General features: G+C 40.4%; 1 protein-coding gene across 2 annotated transcripts in view; it reads left to right on the top strand.

Annotated features, from left to right (window-relative positions):
- LOC117359188 (proliferation marker protein Ki-67-like) overlaps positions 1 to 18,255 on the top strand; it is a 244,544-nt gene that overhangs the window by 73,477 nt on the left and 152,812 nt on the right. For both annotated transcript variants that reach the window (XM_033941515.1, XM_033941514.1), the window contains exon 7: positions 14,179 to 15,651. In XM_033941515.1, the coding sequence (XP_033797406.1) occupies positions 14,179 to 15,651 (1,473 nt within the window). The remainder of the gene's footprint in view (positions 1 to 14,178; positions 15,652 to 18,255) is intronic.

The raw sequence follows: 18,255 nt of genomic DNA, 5'->3' as shown, positions 1-18,255 counted from the left end.
TTACTGGCGGGTCTCTTAACAAGTTTCGCTTTCTAACTACCTGTTTGTAGTGGCTCATTTTATTATGCAGGGTTCTGCCGCTTCTAAGGCTACGATCTCCAGGTGGATCCTTAGAGCCATTTAGTCCTCTTACATTCTTGTGAATAACCCACTCTTATTCCTTTCTACTAAAAAGATGGTTTTCAAGGTAAGAACCTAATCTTCCAATATAAATAAATGTAATGGGGTTTATCCAAGGACAAATAGGCAACATAGTCTCACATGTAGGTGATATTATCCATGGAGCCTGGCATAGACAGTGAAAAAGTGTACTGTTGCTTTAAAAATCTGTTGCTTTAGAAAAGTGTTGAGATTGCCTGTAACAATCATGTGTTGGTGCCTTCCCACCTGTTGTCAGAATAGTGGGACCTTCAGTTCTCAGTTTTCTGTGAAGTTGAGAATCTGTTTCTTAGAGTTTCTCTAAGCGCATCAAAACTTCTACATTTTTTTTGTGCCTTTGCATTCCTTTTTTCATCCTTCTTTTTATTATATTTTTCTAATTTATTTCTTAATCTTCCATCTGGTACAAAAATTTACTATTTTTTTACCTAGTTTTTGTTTCACGCCTTCGGAACTTTTGCAGCCTCTTTTCAGGCTAAGTGTGTCAAGCCTTTTTCAACTTATCTACTTGATTTCCCCGGACCATTGAGTCCTTTGACCTAGCATCGGTGGTCAAAGGCTCCTAGCACCTTCAAAGGGAACAAATAAAAACAAAGAACAATCCAACTGGTCTGCAGTGAGAACAATCAGAACAAAGAAAAACTGCACACAAGAGTACAAGATGCAGGCTAAGTTTATTAAAACAAATATGTTGCGGTTAGTGTCACCACCTTTTGGCAAAACCAAGGGACCCGACACGGTCCATGTTTCGGTTAACACACCTTCATCAGGGGTTCCTAATTTGAAAAGTATCGAGTAAAACCACAACTAGAATAAACTTGAGCCTGTGTAAAAAAAGTAAAACTAATCGCTGTGGCAGTAACTACTTACAAGGTCCGTGTCAGGTCCCCTGATTTGCCAAATGATGGTGACACTAACCTCAACATATATCTGTTTTAATAATCTTAGCCTGCATCTTGTACTCTTGTCTGCAGTTTTTCTTTGTTTGCATTCTTCCAAAGGACCATTTTGGGTACTGACCAACATAATTGTTGTGTCCAGCGCCTAGGTCCTGAACTTCAGCATATTTCCTTCCTGCTCTGCTATAAATTGCAGAAGTAGTCGCTTAGAGCCAGAAAGTTGCAGTATGAAAAACTTTTCTGGTCAACTTCATCTGTATCAAGGATGGCTGAAGACACTGACGTTCAACATCCAGCAACTCCAACACTGGCACTGCATCGACAATCCATTCCACGTTTTTGTCAATGTTGCCTGCCTTGGGGGAAAGCTCGGAAGAAAGCTAAGAAGCATAAATGCCTTTCCCCCTCAAAGCATGCTTCAGTATCATCTAAAAAAAAATAAGTCTCCCAAAGCCCCAAGAAAAGGGACTAGATGAGAGGGGGAGACCGTTTCATTAGATCTCTCCAAATTAAGTTATTCTTTCAGAATCAACCCGGCACTGCAGATCCTTCTATATTTAGAGCACCTTCGACATGGCAGCCCCCGGGTCCCCTCGATCCCGCTCTCCATACATTTCGGGAGCTAGTTATGAGGGACCTTAACACCCTTGAATCATCTCTTCAACATAGTTCTCGAGGGTATTCCAATATGTCTGCCCAAGAATATAGAGCTCTATTTGAACTAGGCAGTGATACCCAACGGGTTATTAAACCGGCTGACAAGGGGGGTTCGATAGTGGTGTTAAATAATTATCAATATCTAGCGGAAGTTAATAAACAACTGTCTGACCCATGGTTTTATTCCGTTCTCACGGGGGATCCTACGGATTCTCTAGTTAGCACTATTGCCACCTTAGTGGATACTGCCTTTGAGGAAGGTCAGCACACTAAAGCAGAGACTAGATATTTGAAATTATCCTCCCCTCGCCGTCCGACATTTTATATCGTTCCCAAAATTCACAAAAACACTCAATCCCCCGCTGGGAGACCCATAGTGTCCCTGAGAGGCACGGTCTTGGAGCCTCTCTCCAAATTCATAGATTGGTTTTTAAAACCCTTAGTCACTAATGCTAGATCTTATATCAAAGATACGACACACTTTTTATCCATCATTGAACAATTTACCGACATACAGGATACTGACATTCTAGTGACCATGGATTTGGAATCTTTATATTCCAACATTCCGCAATCAGCAGCTCTTGAACTCATTTCCAGGATTTTCATGCAAGAAGTTCAGCATGAACGTATCAGAGCTGACTTTCTCATCCAGTTGGCTCAGTTGGTTCTTTATCACAATTATTTTCAATTTGATCACCAATTTTTCCTTCAGACCCATGGAGTCGACATGGGCACTGCAGCGGCTCCAAGTATTACGAATTTGTATGTTTCCTCCTTTGAAGAACGGCTCTTGTATCCATCTGCTTGGTATCGATACATCAAAGTGTGGCTTAGATTTATCGACGATGTGTTCTGCATTTGGACAGGTCCTCCTGAACTGTTACCTCATTTTTTGGATTGGCTTAACACCCTGGACCCTAACTTAAGATTCACGATGTCACATGACTCGAGTAAAATATCCTTTTTGGATGTTTGGGTTCATAAAGCTGATAATTCCTTTGTTACTACTGTGTATAGAAAAACTGTTGAAGTCAATAATTATCTGGATTACACCAGTTGTCATCCCACCAAACTGAAACAATCTTTGCCCATAAGCCAGTTCCTTCGTATTCGCAGACTTTGCACAGACCTTGGCGAGTTCCGTGTACAAGCCCGGAAACTGTATACTCGCTTCAGAGAGCGGGGGTATCCTCACAGGGTTCTTTCGAATGCTTACAACAGAGCCTATATGCCAACAGGGCTCTTTTACTCTCCAAGATTTCCCCTGGTGAGGATGCCAAAACTATCTGTGTACTATCCTTTTCTGATCACGCCTCTGATGTAGCTCGAAGTATTAGGAGACACTGGCACATTTTACAGCTTCACTCTGGATTCCAGGATTTACCGTGCATTGCCTACTCCCGAGCAAAGAACATCGCTGATCATGTGATCCATTCTAGATACATTTCGGACCGCAGTAACAATCATCGTACAGGGCAACATGGTAAATGTGGGGACAAGTGTGATATTTGTGCTACCACCATCGAGGGCACTACGTGGAAACATCCCGTGACCCACAAAACATATGTTCATAAATCAGTTACATCTTGTTGTTCTAAGTGGGTCATATACGTCATTATATGCCCTTGTTACATGCTATATGTGGGACGCAAACAAAGGGCTATAAGAACACGCCTCATAGAGCATTGTAGTTGGATTAACACAAAATCCATGAGCTCTCCTATTGTGCCCCATTGCATTCAACTAAATCACTCATTCCAGGATCTTCGTTGGTTCGTGATTGAGCAGATTTATGAAGACTATCAGGGAGACAAGCTAACTTTGCTTCAACGGAGGGAACAGTTCTGGATTTTTAAACTCCAGGCTTTATCTCCCACAGGACATAATGACTAAATTGAGTGGCATCACACTTTTTAAGAGCTTCTGCTCTTTGTAGAAGCTAAGTGTTTTATGGTTCTAGTTTTTCTGTTTTTTTTAATTCATCATTTGAAACTGTTAGTAACTGCGAGGGGAAGCCTACTTTTTTCCCCGTCCGTGGCTCTTCAGTCACGTGGTGTTCTATTCAGTGACGTTTTCTGGTCTGCAGTTTAAATTGGAAGCGTCTGTTCTGGTACAAGCGCCATTTTCTACTTTGCCAAACCGCTGTAGCCTGATGATTTGGGGGCTTCAGCTCAGCCTAGCCGTTCCTGAGGAAGGGGGTGTTTGCCCCCGAAACGGAGTCCCGTAGGACACATTGGTTATCTGCTGGCTGTATTCTTCAGAGAAGCTAAGTACTTCCTATTGGCTTTGCTCAGTTGAAATTGGACATTCGAACTTTGTTGTTCGGTCCCCTGGATCAGGGGTAGAGACTGCCTGTTGAGTGTGTTTTTGATTTAGTTTGCACTTATCAGCACTTTTGTGTTGTTTATCACCAAATTTCACAGAGAGCCCAGGGATGTTTCACAGTAAACACCTTATTGGGTGTAAGCCAGTGGCAGCTGTCACTTCTGGGGGTTCCCGGAGGGAGGCTGTGTGACTGAGGGCTCTCTAAAAATCTATCAAACTTTATAAAATTCATATTACTTTTTTTTGGAGTGTTAGTGGTATCGTTGTCCTCTACAGGCGGTCTCTCCCTAGTCCCTTTTCTTGGGGCTTTGGGAGACTTATTTTTTTGAGTATTGTTTCAGCTCCCATTTTTCGGGTTTTGTTAGTGTTCAGTATCATCTCAAGCATCGTCACAATTGACTCATTCTAAGTGTTGGTGAACTGAAGCTAGGTCTCTTCTTCTGTTGTCTCTGAGGCATGCCTCAACATTGAGGTCTCCAACTCCTCAGCACCCAATGCAATCATTGTCTGACGTATCCTTACTAGCATCTGCACATTCAGTTGCAGAAAGGATGCACTCTGCCAATTTCTGCTTCCATACTCTCAACTTCAACTCTGTCTCAACAACCTCCAACAGCTACATTGAGGCAATGAGCTCGGACACCACAACATTGAGGATCTGCATCAAGGCCTGCATAGTTATCAAAAAACAGCAGTTCATCATCCCATTCTTGATGCTCCTCCACGTTCATGACACTCATGTCAACGATTGTCTCAGTACTCACTTCGATGCTTATCATTACGCTCTCCTTGACGTCAATCTCATTCTGCAAGGCCTAACGTCGAGGTCTTTGACTCACTTGTCTATGCGCTTTTCCACTGACTTTCCACAGCTATCAGCAACTGAGTCATGGGAGTTCTTTGGATCCATCTCCACCACGGCCTCATCGAAGGTCACCCCAGAAAGTCTGTCCTTCACAAAGCTTTTATGACATATGGGACAAGCAGTCCCAATAAATGGAGTCGGAAAGCCTCGTGCTGAGCTTTATGGATGTCCTTGACTATAAAGAGTGGCCCAAAGACTTCATTAAGGTTCCTCTTTATTTATATTTATTTCTTATTTATTTCTTATTTTACAATACATATCAAGCATAAACTTGTACAGAAAGCAAAATCCAAACCAAAAACTTCTTTTTTTAAAAAATTATTTATAATTTATATTTTATAATTAATATTTTATAATTGATTATCAAGTATAAACTTGTACAGAAAGTAAAAATTTAAGTTTAAGGATACATAACCGTGTACATCATATTTAAGTCCAAAATACAAAGAAGCAAATGAATAATACATATCCTTATTTTCAAAAAGAAAACTCAAGTTTCAAGTTTCAAGTTTATTGACTTTTTAATATACCGACCATCACAAAGTATCTGGCCGGTTTACAATAACTCCATTATTTTACTTAAATTTTTTACTCAAGTCCACTTTGAGGATCTAGATGTACAAGGGACAGTTTAAATTAAGAAAGGGAACAAAGAATGCTAAGATTAATCTAAGCTGAGCTCAAAGCTCCCTAATAACTTCCTATCTAGGGCTAGATCTTATCGTCCTTTTCTTTGTCCAAATGAGACAGCGACAGGAAGGTCACCAGCTGGGAAGGATCAAAGAAGACAAATTTCTGAGAAGAATAATACACTATGCATTTACATGGGTGACGTAAATAAAAAGTTGCCCCTAGGGCCAACACCCCTGGCTTTAATAATAGAAATTCTTTACGACGCCTCTGGGTTTCTCTGGCAAGATCAGGATACATTTATATCTGCATTCCTAAGAATATTTTCAGTTTATTTTTAAAGAAAAGTCTCAGTAATTAGTTTTTGTCCGGGGCCAATGCCACTGTTAATAATAGGGTTGCTGGGACTGCCTTTTCAGTATTCGAGGATTCCAATATGGTGGACACATCCAAATTTTCCTGTTCAACCTCTTGCTGTTGTTTCCGTTGATTAATAGGAAGATAGTAAACTTGTGTAAATGGTGGTATCATATTTTCAGACAAACCCAAAATTTTCATCATGTATCTTTTCAGCATCTCCCGAGGTGTAATCATTAAGACCTTAGGAAAATTTACCAATCTTAGATTATTTCCACGGGAAAAGTTTTCCAAGGACTCTAACTTTCTTCTAAGATTGGTGTTATCTTTAATTAATGTTTCATAAATTTGTTTAGACTTAAATGACTCCTGGTTAATGCTGACAAACTCTTTTCTAAGCTCTGTTGTTTCCTTTTTTACATCTTGTATATCTTTATCATGATGTTTTATTTTTTCTATTTGATTTAATTGAGGTTTTAACAAGTTAGGAATATTGGCAACCAGGTCCCAGATAATTTCAAGTGTTACCTCATGGGGTCTCTGAAGATGAAAAGAGTAGGCTGCAGACTCTTCTCCCACTGGTGAAACTGCCTGTTGAGCACTCTCCTGGATCTGTCCGCTCTCCTCTGCTGTCGACTCCTCAGTTTCTTCATACAGACTCTCTTGAAAATGTAGAGAGTCTGGATCCCTGCTCCCTCCATGATTTGCAACGGCCTCCAGGGCAGAACATACTCCCTCTTTGGAGAGTTCCCCTGCCTGCGGGGAGCTGGTAACCTGAGGGCGTGGGGGCGGAGCCCTTGTGTCGGGGCATAGCGTGGTCTCAAGTCCCAGAAAGATCGCCTCCGTTCTGCCCGTTCGGGGCGTCTCTAGCGGGACCGCGTCCGACTGTAGGGAGCCCTGCATGCGACGGAACAGCTCCTCAATATTACCCAACCCGGGTCCGACGGAGCTCCACGAGACCCCAGCCGTGCTCCGACCCCTCCGCTTGGGCATCCTGTGGTAAATTCACTGAGGAATCCGAAAGTAAGTAAAGAGCTCACCAACGCGTGATGCTCAGCTTAGACATTCAGCGGCCATCTTGATCCTTGGGGCGGGGTTAGGGCAAAAACCAAAAACTTATTGTATCAATTTAACCCCAAATATGCTTAAATTTCAGCTCAAGTCTTCACTGAGATCCAAAATATAACCTAATGTGAGATTATCAGGCAATGTATAAAGAAGTATAGCACTAGCAATTATGCTGAGCAAGGATGCCCCATAAATCTATCTAAGGCTTAGCTCTTTATCTTTTTCTTTTTCCAAGCGTGTTAATGATAGAAAAGTTGTCAACTGGAAAGGTTCAAAGAAAACATATTTCTGTTAAGAATAATACACTATACATTTGCATGGGTGACGGAGATAAAACGTCGCCCCTAAGGCTAAGACTCCAGGTTTTAAAAGTAAAAATTCTCTGTGACGCCTCTGGGAATCTCTAGCCAAGTCCGGGTACATTTGTATTTTTATTCCAAAAAATTGTTTCTATTTATTTTTGAAGATAAGTTTTAATAGCCAATTTTTATCTGGCGCCAAAGCAACTGTTAATAATAAAGTTGCAGGTGTCATCATTTCCTTATCGGACATTTCCAATAGGTTAGATACATTCAAATTTCCCTGTATAATTTCTTGCTGTTTTTTTTCTGTTGATTGTTATGGAGATAATAAACTTGAGTGAATGGAGGTATCATCTCCTCTGATATTCCCAAAATTTCTAGCATATATTTCTTTAACATTTCCCTAGGAGTTACCATCTGAACCCTAGGGAAATTCACCAATCTTAAATTGTTACTGCGAGAGAAGTTTTCCAAAAATTCAAACTTCCTTTTAAGATTAGTGTTATCTTTAATTAAAGTTTCTTGAACTTGTTTAGTCTTTATTATCCCCAATTCCTTCTTCAAATTCTTTTACTTCCTGTTTCAAATTTTGAATATCAGTGGAATGAATTTTTATTTTCTCTTCTAGTTGTTGAAATTGGGGATTTATTAAATTAGGTAGACTAGCTACCAGATCCCAGATAGAGTCAAGTGTTACCTCTTGGGGCTTCTGTACTGAAGACAACTGCAAACATTTACTTTCCTCACCAGTCGATTTTCTCCCTCATTGATCACTTTCCTGGATTCAACCGTCCCCAGACGCTGTTGATTCCTCAGTTTCTGTGCCCAGGCTCTCCTGAGATTGGAGGGAGTCCGACTCCATGCTCCCCTCAGCATTGTCTCTTGCCTCCAGGGCAGATTGAGTTTCCTCCTCCGAAGACTCCCCCGCCCACAGGGAGCTGGTAACTTGAGGATGTGGGGGCGGTGCTCAAGGAAGTTTCAAGGCCCAAAGAGATCGCCTCCGTCTCGCCCATCCGGGGCGTTTCTTGCAGGCGAGTCACCGACTGTTGAAGGATTCCTTGCATGCGACGAAAGAGCTCCTCTATGGTCCTCGAACCAGAGGCACCGGAGTTCTGCGAGGTCCCAGCTGAACTCTTTCCTCTCCGTTTGGGCATTGTTGATAAAGTAAAGTTAGCATGAAATGTTAGTTTTAGCAAGCTCACCAATGCGTGACACTCAGCAGAGGTGGACCGCAGCCGAATTTCCACTTTTCGTCTCAATGGCTCCACGCAAGTTGAACACACTTTATTGGATCCGGTCTTGCCCTAGGTTTGATCGACCACAGCTGCAACACCAGCCTTTGTTCATGGAATCTGCCTTGAAAAGAGTTAACAGTTCCAGAACTTATGCCAGTACCCCTCCTGGACAAGAAGGCAGAACTCTAGTTAAAATTGGCCGCAGTGTTTCAAGGCTGTGTGCTGGTGAGCAGAATCTTAAACCATGACTTTTTATATGAAATGTCTCTTCCAAGAGATGTCCTTGTATGATCAATACATACCATCAGGACATCTATCTTCTTTTCAACATCTAACACATGATCTTTTAGAGGACAAAAAGTACATGGTACTATCAACATTTGACACGTTTGATATTACATCGCGAACTGCTACAGTCTCGATTGCCTTTCAAAGACAAGCATCTCAGATTTGAATGCTAATTTTCAATACCGTTTCTCTAATATTCCCTGTACAGGTGATGATTTTTTTTGGAGACTGATTGCATGACAACCTTGTTCCGTAAAAATCTTATCGGGTTGAATAGCTAAAGAGATATTTCAGCTACCTCCAAACACTTCATCTATTTTTTCGAGGTATATTTATCATCAACTTTGTGTCCACTCGACCAACTATTCAAAGATGACCCTGACAGAGAGAGAGAGCATAAAACCTCTTCCCTGGCTCATTCCAAGCATCAACAGTTTTTGGGTTTTTTTTTTACTTTATCATAGAAAGCATGGTCAGTATTTCTCAATCTTCATCTCACTCTACCCATAGAATGTCGGCTTGCCCATTTCTATCACCGATGGTTCCTAATAACATTGGGTCCTTAAAGTGATGAGTTAGGACTATGCCCGTCGTTTACAACGGAAACTGCTTAATCACCCCCCAAGAGAGTCTCTTTTCAACTACCAACAGAAGATCCTCCTTCTCTAGGAGCTCTCAGCCCTCCTCCAGCTCAATGCAATAGAACAAGCTCCTCTGCAGGAGAGGGACCAATGGTTCTACTCAAAGTATTTCCTTAATACCGAAAAAATCAGGAGTTCTCATCCAATTCTGGACCTCCGTGCTCTCAACAAATACTTGGTGAAGGAGAAGTTTCATATGTTCTCTCTGAGAACCTTTTATCCACTATTAGAGAACTGGCTGTGCTCTCTAGATCTCAAAGAAACATACCCATATTTCCATCCTATCTGCTCACAGGAAATACCTTAGATTTAGAATGGGAAAACATCATTTTCAGTACAAGGTGCTATCATTTGGTCTGGCGTCTACACCCAGGGTTTACAACTGCCATGTGTTCCCTCATCTAGACGACTGGTTGATCAAGGCTTCCACACTTCAACAGGCTTGCCAAGCTATGAATACAACAGTTCATCACCTGGAGCTCCTAGGTTTTACAGTCAGTTATGAGAAATTCCATCTAGAACCTACTCAGTCTCTAGAGTTCATTGAAGCCTTCTTAGACACAACTTAAACTCGTGCATTTCTACCTCAGCAGATTCAATAGTCCAAATCTGTCAAGATATCTCTTCTCATTGCCACATATCTGCACATCAAATGTGACTCCACAGCCACATGGCCTCTACTGTTTGTGTGATTCCATTTTCCTGTCTACAACTCTGGGAACTGCAGTGGGCACTGTCAACTCAATGATCTCCAGCTGCTGGACTTCTGCCCAATAATTCACAGTGACTTCACATCTCAGAAATCACTTCAATGGTGGTTATTACCAGCCAAGGTCTCCAGGGGCCTTCTATTCCACATGCCACCATATCAAAAGATATTAAGAACCAATGCCTCTATGCTTAATTAGGGAGCCCACTTTAAGGGCCTTTATACCCACAGCTCTTGGAGTCCTCCGGAAAGAGCTGTCCACATCAATCTCCTTGAGCTTTATGCAATTCTCAGTGCTCTATTCACATTCCAGGATTATCTTCTCATTTAAGTAGCACTCATTCATACAGACAACCAGTTAGCCATGTACTAAATGGGCAAGCAGGGAAGTACAGGATCTCACCTGTTAGGCCTAGAAGCAGTCTAAATCAAGTCCTGTGTGCAACATTTTCCTAAAAGCAGTCTACCTAGCAGGAAAAGAGAATATCTTAGCTAACAAGCTGAGTAGGCTTTTTCAAACACACGAGTGGTCACTCAACTATCATTTTACTTCAGATTTTTGCAAATTAAGGAACCTCTGAAGTGGATTTCTTTGCTTCCCCTTAAAATCACAAGCTTCCTTTTCAGAATATTCAATCCAAATCAACTGGAGTCGGATGCCTTTCTTCTAAACTGGAGGAACAAGTTCTTTTGTGCTTTCCCTCCATTTCCTCTACTCATAAAGTCTCTATTCAGACTTCGCCAGGAATAAGCCAGTATGAGTCTTATAGCATTTCAATGGCCACGTCAAACATGGTTCCCCCTCCTTCTACAACCCAGTAAAAGGGAACCCATCACACTTCAAATCTTTCCAACCTTGCTGACACAGAATAAGGACTCTCTCCTCCATCCCAATATATATTCATTAGCACTCACAGCATGGTATCTCTTAATCAACCAATAAATGCCTTTGCATTATCTGCACCGATGTCAGATATCATTGAAGATCCTAGGAAGCCTACTCATCACTGCTATCATTTCAAATTGATTCATTTCATCATCTGGTATAATAACTCACTGGAGCCGATTACCTGTCCTCTTCTACACCTATCTGATTCTGGATTAAAAACACTTTCGTCAAAGTTCATCTTGGTGCCATTAGTACTTTTCATACTCCATTTGATAAAAAGCTATTGTCTGTACTTCCTTTAGTTGCTAGATTCATGAAAGGCCTTCTCCAGACCAGACCTGCAATCAAGCCTCCTCCTTTCCACTCTGAAGTCTCCTTTTGAACCACTCATCTCCATCCCTTAAACGTCTTACTTGGAAAGTAACCTTCCTTATTGCTATCACATCTGCATGTGAAGTCAATTAATTTGAAGCTCTTGTATCAGATCCACCTTAAATAACATTCTACCATGATAAGAGTAGTTCTTTGCAATCATCCCAAGTTTCTTCCAAAGGCATCTGAGTTTCATCTAAATCAGTCCATAGATCTTCTGGTCATCTTTCCAAGAACACATTCTCACGCTGGTGAAGCTGCACTCCACCCACTGGACTGTAAACGTGTTCTTAGATTACACCAGTAGGCATACATAATACTGGACAAGTATGAAGCCTTTTGGATTTGAACCATCTGCGCTTCATACACTTATTCACTCACTCGTTATATCTAAGTTAGATTACTGTAACACACTCTATAAAAACATCATGCAGAAACAAATAAGACTATTATAACTAATCCAAAATATATCCATAAAAATTATTACAAATTCAAAAAAATTTGATCACGCAACCCTGCTACTTCGTAATGCTCATTGGCTCATCGTATAACCTATAAAATTCTACTTTTTTGTTTCAAAATTTGCCAGGTCAACCTCCCAGGATTTCTTGATAAATTGCTAACTCCACATATCCCCTTAAGAACTTTGCGATCCGTAGATCAAAACCTACTCACAGTATCTTCCCTAAAAATAATTAATATAAGACACAACAAAATATTCACAGTATATGCCCCTCAGTTATGAAACTCTATATCCTCCTTTCTCAGAAGCATGCCATCTCTAGACAAATTCAAGAGTTCCCTAAAAACTTTACTATATAAAGATGCATTCAAAGAATGAAACTCTGTCCGACTCCTCTTTCTTTTTCTTATGTTTTCTTAAAGGATAAATGCCTTAAATTCAGATATAAAGAGGCTTTGCTTATTTTTCCCTATTCCTTTTTGTACTTTACCATACATGTCTACTTTCTTATAACCAATGTAGTTCTTTCCCTTTTTCCTTCTGTATCAAGTTAGTATGTCTAAGTTGGTTTAATTTTTAAGTTGTAAAATAATGACTTTTTTAATATGTACATCGCCTAAAAGTTTTATAGGCGATACTATCAAATTTTAAATAAACCTGAAACCTATCATATAGTTCAAAGCATTTTACTTAGCCTGTTGCTATCAGCTAACAGAGTATGGGCAATTGACGACCTTGCTATGTACTTTTTCAGTTTATGAATATTTTCTTGAATAGGTCCTCACATGTAATGTTTCTCTGTTCACTACTTAGTCAAAAAAAGATTTCACTACTTAGATTTCCCCAAACCTCACAGATCTTCCACACAACTGTTCCTGTCTTTTAATTCAAACAGACTTGTTAGTGTCACCAAGAGAACTATTTCCACGTGGCTGGTGAACTGTATCTCATTTTGCTATGCTCGGGCTGGGTTGAGGCTTGGAGGCCATGTCACTGCACATAAAGTTTGAGCAAGGCCATCTATGTTCTACTCCCATTGAGGACTTCTGAATTCACACCTTCAAATCCCACTATTGTTTGCAGAATCATTCCAGACGGGATAGTTGGTTTGACCAAGCAGTTCTACAAAATTTATTCTCTACTTAATCCTGTTTCCCTGAAAATAAGACCTATCCCGAAAATAAGCCCTAACATGATTTTTAAAGATGCTCCTAATATAAACCCTACCCCAAAAATAAGCCCTATTTAAGATTGACTCCTGAAGCCCCCCCTCCCGAATATTCCCAACACTCCCTGACTCGATCCCTGACACTAGTGCTGCCTGATTTGCTGAAAAAATTGGACTCGTCGATTCAGCAACTCCCATTCCTGTTGCTTTAGAAGGCCTCAGAGTGGAGGTGTGTCAGTCTCACGGTCGGAGGGTTGGTGGAGTTCTGTTGCATAGGGGGATGGGAAGGAGGGAGGGATAGAAAGATGCTGCACAAGGAGATGGGTAAGAGGGGAGGGAAGATGCTGCACATGGGGGGGAAGGAAAGAAGAAGAATTGGGGTGGAGGAGAGGAAGGGAGAGAATTGTTTAACATGAAAAAAATAAAAATATCCCCAAAAGTAAGCCCTAGTGCATTTTTTGGACCCAAAATTAATATAAGACAGTGTCTTATTTTCAGGGAAACACGGTAGATGCCAACTTCCCTCTGTCCCATTTGGTTTTGCCAGGCTCATGATAGTTGTCAATAACCCTCTTCTCAAAGGCATGATCCTGGCAGCAAGGGAGTCCCACATGTGAGAATATGCTGCCTGCTTGGATAAAGCCAGTTACTTACATGTAGCAGGTGTTATCTGAGGACAGCAGGCAGGTATTTTCACAACCCTCCCACCTCCTCTAGTTGGCTTCTTAGCTTTGTTACTGAACTGAAGGTCCCATGAGCTGACATGGGCAGGAAGGCACAGAAGCATGTTTAGTATGGGCAGTTTCAAGACTTCTGAGGTGACAGTACACTTTTGCACTGTCCATGTCGGCTTCTGTGGATGATATCACCCACATGTAAGAATATCTGTCTGCTGCCCTCATAACACCTGGCCATCCATACCAACTACAAAGGTCTCCAGTCCCTCCCTCATATTCTCTGTGCTTGTCTTATGATGCCTTGAATTCAGACACCATCCTCATCTTGACCACCTCTGCTGTGAGATTCTTCTATTCATTCATCACCTTTTGTTGTAAAGATTTTCTATTTTATGTGATTGTTATCAGTAACAGGAAATTAAAATGCTCAGACTAAAAACTTTTTTTACAATATTTGTTGTGCTTTTATAGGTAAGACTCTACATGAAAATCACAGCGATGATGGAAAAAACCTGGTAAATGCAGATGTTTCCAAGTCACCAGCTAAGCCATCTTCATCAAATAGGACACCACGCCGAAGATCTAAATCAGCACGAACACTTTCACCTTTTACTGAACTTTATGAAATCTTTAAACATCAAATTGACACAGAACCAAAGCAGCATGATGAAAGTGAAAAGAAACTTCTTTCCAAGCACATTAACTCACCAAAAAAAGGAAACAATCAAAATATTTTGCAAGAGAACAGTGCTCCTGAGACAAACTTATCTAGACGTAGATCTGAGCGAAGGAGCCAGATAGACATTGAAAAAGCAATAAACAAAGTTGGCAAGGGGGATATCAATTTTGAAAATCAAGAGATCTCTGTAGAGGTAAATGATTTAGTGAAAAATCCATATAGTGGTCGTCGATTGTCTGCAAGTAGAAAAAAACATGACAGTAAAGAAAAAGATAACACACTTTTAAAAGAAAATGTTAAAGCGCACAAGCAATGTGTTTCAGGTAAAGATGAGGAAATGTGGTCCAACCGTGATAATACAGCAGAAGTATCTAACAGTGTTGTATCTACTCCAAAATGCAAAAAGTCTCTTCAGGGTTCCCATTCAGCAGAAGATAAAATTGAAATGAACTCCAGTTCAGATGTATTACAAAATGAACATATTGCACCCAAATCTCAGGTATCAAGCTACGATAAAGGGGAAGAAATACCAACTGTTCAATATGTGGATTTTATATCTATATGCAAAGGTACAGGGGGAGAAAGGGTTGAAGGACAAAAAAGAATTGGAAAATGTCCAAGTCCCAGAAAATCTTTAAGTGCAGAGCAAGTACTAAAGGAAATTCAAGATGATTTATCTTTAGCTGATACCTTTAAAAATAAAAGTCACGCAAGTGCTAGTGAACCATATATGGTAGCCTTTCTTTCATCTCCACCCAAAAATTCTCCAAAACAGAGCAACATGTTATCTTCAATATTAAAAGACTCTGGATCAACTGTTCCAATTCTAGAGCCCTTTATGCTAGAAATGGAATCTGTGCATGAGACCTCTGCTAGCCAGAAATCATCTGAAACACCTAAAGGAAAGCTAACTGCTGAACACAAGCACCCTTCTAAAAGAAATGTTAGACTGTCGTCTTCTAAAGCATTTGAAGATACTAACATATCAGATCTAGCAATCCCAGAAAATCTGTTTGTAGGAGAGCAGACTCCTGCTTCCTTAAATTTGTCTCCAAGAGTACGAAGTAGAAGATCACATACTTCTGAGCACATAGCCAAAGCAGATTCAGGAATTCAAGATGAAAATCAACAGTTAACATCAATGTGTCATGAAAAAAGCTTGATGCTGAAAGATTCCGTTGCTACCCTGGAATATCCAAAATTGCCCCCAAGAAGGAGCAATAGAAAATCTCTGTTTCAAGCTGAAAAAGCTGCTCAAGGAATAGGTTTGTGTGGACTACCTTTTTTTTTCTTTTATTTAAATTTGTAATTATCACATATTGTATATAAAATACAAAAAGGCAATAAGAAAATTAAAGCAAAATGTTCCAACTTAGACTAATAATAATTTAGACCACATTATGAGACCCATGTCATGTTTTTGTTGTTTGTTACAGTAATCTAATACAACAAGAAATAAGTCTGAGAATAAGGTGGACACAATAATTTAACATATAACTGATATCTTCCAGCAGAGTCTGGCATGGATGCACTCTGATGCTTCTGGAAGCTATACCACATTTGTATACCTTCTTGCAAATGTCCTTCAAGATCAAGGCAGGCTACATTTTTCTGGAAAGTAAAGCTAACATACCTAGTTTATCTCTCTAGAGCAGTGTTTCTCAGCTTGATCCTGGAGTACCTACCCACTTGCCAGTCAGGTTTTCAGGATATGTACATTGAATTTGCATAAACTTGATTTGTATACATTGCCTCCATTATATGCAAATTTTTTTTCATGCATATTCATTGTGGATATCTTGAAAATCTGACTGGCAAGGATGTATTCCAGGACCGAATTGAGAAACACTGCCTTAGAGTATGCCTAGTTTTGCAAGATTAAAAAAATTTTTGTTGTCTCTTTTTTTTTTTTTTTTTCTTTTTTTCTTTTCTTTTAAGTGTTCGGAACCTTCTTTTTTTCTCTTTGGTTTTCTCAGTTTTTTGGCATTGTTAAGGTTTTGTTTTTTTGTTTTGTTCCACAGCCCATTCAACCCCTTAGTCCTGGGCATCCCGACTAGGAATTTCTTTTCTCCTGTTTTTCAAAATTGAGTTGTTTGATTTTGGTTTTGCTGTTTCTAGATACATCCCAGAAAACCCCAGTGGTTTTAAAAATAGTTCTACTTTCAGCAAGACCATGTCACTGACTGACCTTCAGAATCATTTCTTGCTGTGTCTGGGATTTGACTTTGAAGCTGCTCTTTGTAAACTGTGTTCCAGGATGACAGAGGATTTCTTATCAGGTGTCGAGAACAGTGCAAAAGTGTTTTTGACACTGAAGTCCACACTGACTTCAGTATTGATTTAAACATAGAAACATGATGGCAGATAAAGGCCAAATGGCCCATTTAGTCTGCCCATCTGCAGTAACCATTATCTCTTTCTCTCTCCAAGAGATCCCAAGTGCCTATCACAGGCCCTTTTGAATTCAGACAGTCTGTCTCCACCACCTCTTCTGGGAAACTGTTCCATGCATCTACCACCCTTTCTGTAAAAAAAGTATTTCCTTAGATTACTCCAGAGTCTATCACCTCTTAACTTCATCCTTTGCCCTCTCATTGCAGAGTTTCAAATGAAAGAGACTCGACTCGTGTACATTTACATTATATAGGTATTTAAACGTCTCTATCATATCTCACTCTCCTGCCTTTCCTCCAAAGTATACAGATTAAGATCTTTAAGTCTGTCCCCATATGCCTTATGATGAAGACCACATACCGTTTTAGTAGCCTTCCTCTGGACCGACTCCATCCTTTTTATATCTTTTTGAAGGTGTGGCCTCCAGAATTGTACATAATATTCTAAATGAGGTATCACCAAAGTCTTATACAGGGGCTTCAATATTTTCTTTTTCCTACTGACCATACCTCCCCCTATGCAACCTTACATCCTTCTAGCTTTCACCATCACCTTTTCAACCTGTTTGCCTACCTTAAGATTGTCACATGCAATCACACTCAAGTCCCACTCTTCTGTCGTGCACATAAGTTCTTCACCCCCTAAACTGTACTGTTCCCTTGGGTTTTTGCAGCCCAAATGCATGACCTTGCATTTCTTAGCATTAAATTTTAGTTGCCAAATTTCAGGCCATTCTTCAAGCTTCACCAGGTCTTTCGTCATGTTATTTACACCATCCGGTGTGTCTACTCTATTGCTGATTTTGGTGTCATCCACAAAGAGGCAAATCTTACCCGACAACCCTTCAGCAATATCGTTTATAAAAATGTTTAAAAGAAGAGGTTCAAGAACAGAACCTTGAGACACACCACTGGTAACATCCCTTTCCTCAGAGCGATATCCATTGATCACTACCCTCTTTCGCCTTCCACTCAATCAGTTCCTGACCCATCCCGAGGGCACTCAGTTTATTTATTAGGCGACTGTGTGGAATATTGTCAAAGGCTTTGCTAAAATCTAAATACACCACATGTAGCGCACATCCTCTATCCAATTCTTTGGTCACCCTGTCAAAGAAATTGATCAGATTTGTCTGACAAGACCTACCTCTAGTGAATCCATATGATTCCAGAAACTTGACCATTGGCATCCAGAGCTGCACCAGACACTTGGGATGTGTCTGTATATGGGTAGTGCCCACCTGTCTTGGTGTTGAATATTGGTGTTGGCCATTGGGTCCTAACATCTTTCGTCCTGACACAAAAAACTCACAAATGATTTGATGTTTCATCAGTATTAAGGAATGCCATTCCTGGGTAGAGGCACAATAACAAGAGCTCTGGGGCATTGATGTTGATACTAACAGAGAATTGGTGCCATGTGAGCCACTCCACGGATTTAGCTCCAACTTGCCAGCCCTCTATATGTTAGGGTCA

The sequence above is a fragment of the Geotrypetes seraphini genome, chromosome 4 (genome assembly GCF_902459505.1).
Source record: "Geotrypetes seraphini chromosome 4, aGeoSer1.1, whole genome shotgun sequence".
Taxonomy (NCBI): domain Eukaryota; kingdom Metazoa; phylum Chordata; class Amphibia; order Gymnophiona; family Dermophiidae; genus Geotrypetes; species Geotrypetes seraphini.
This window is presented reverse-complemented; position numbering and strand designations above follow the sequence as displayed.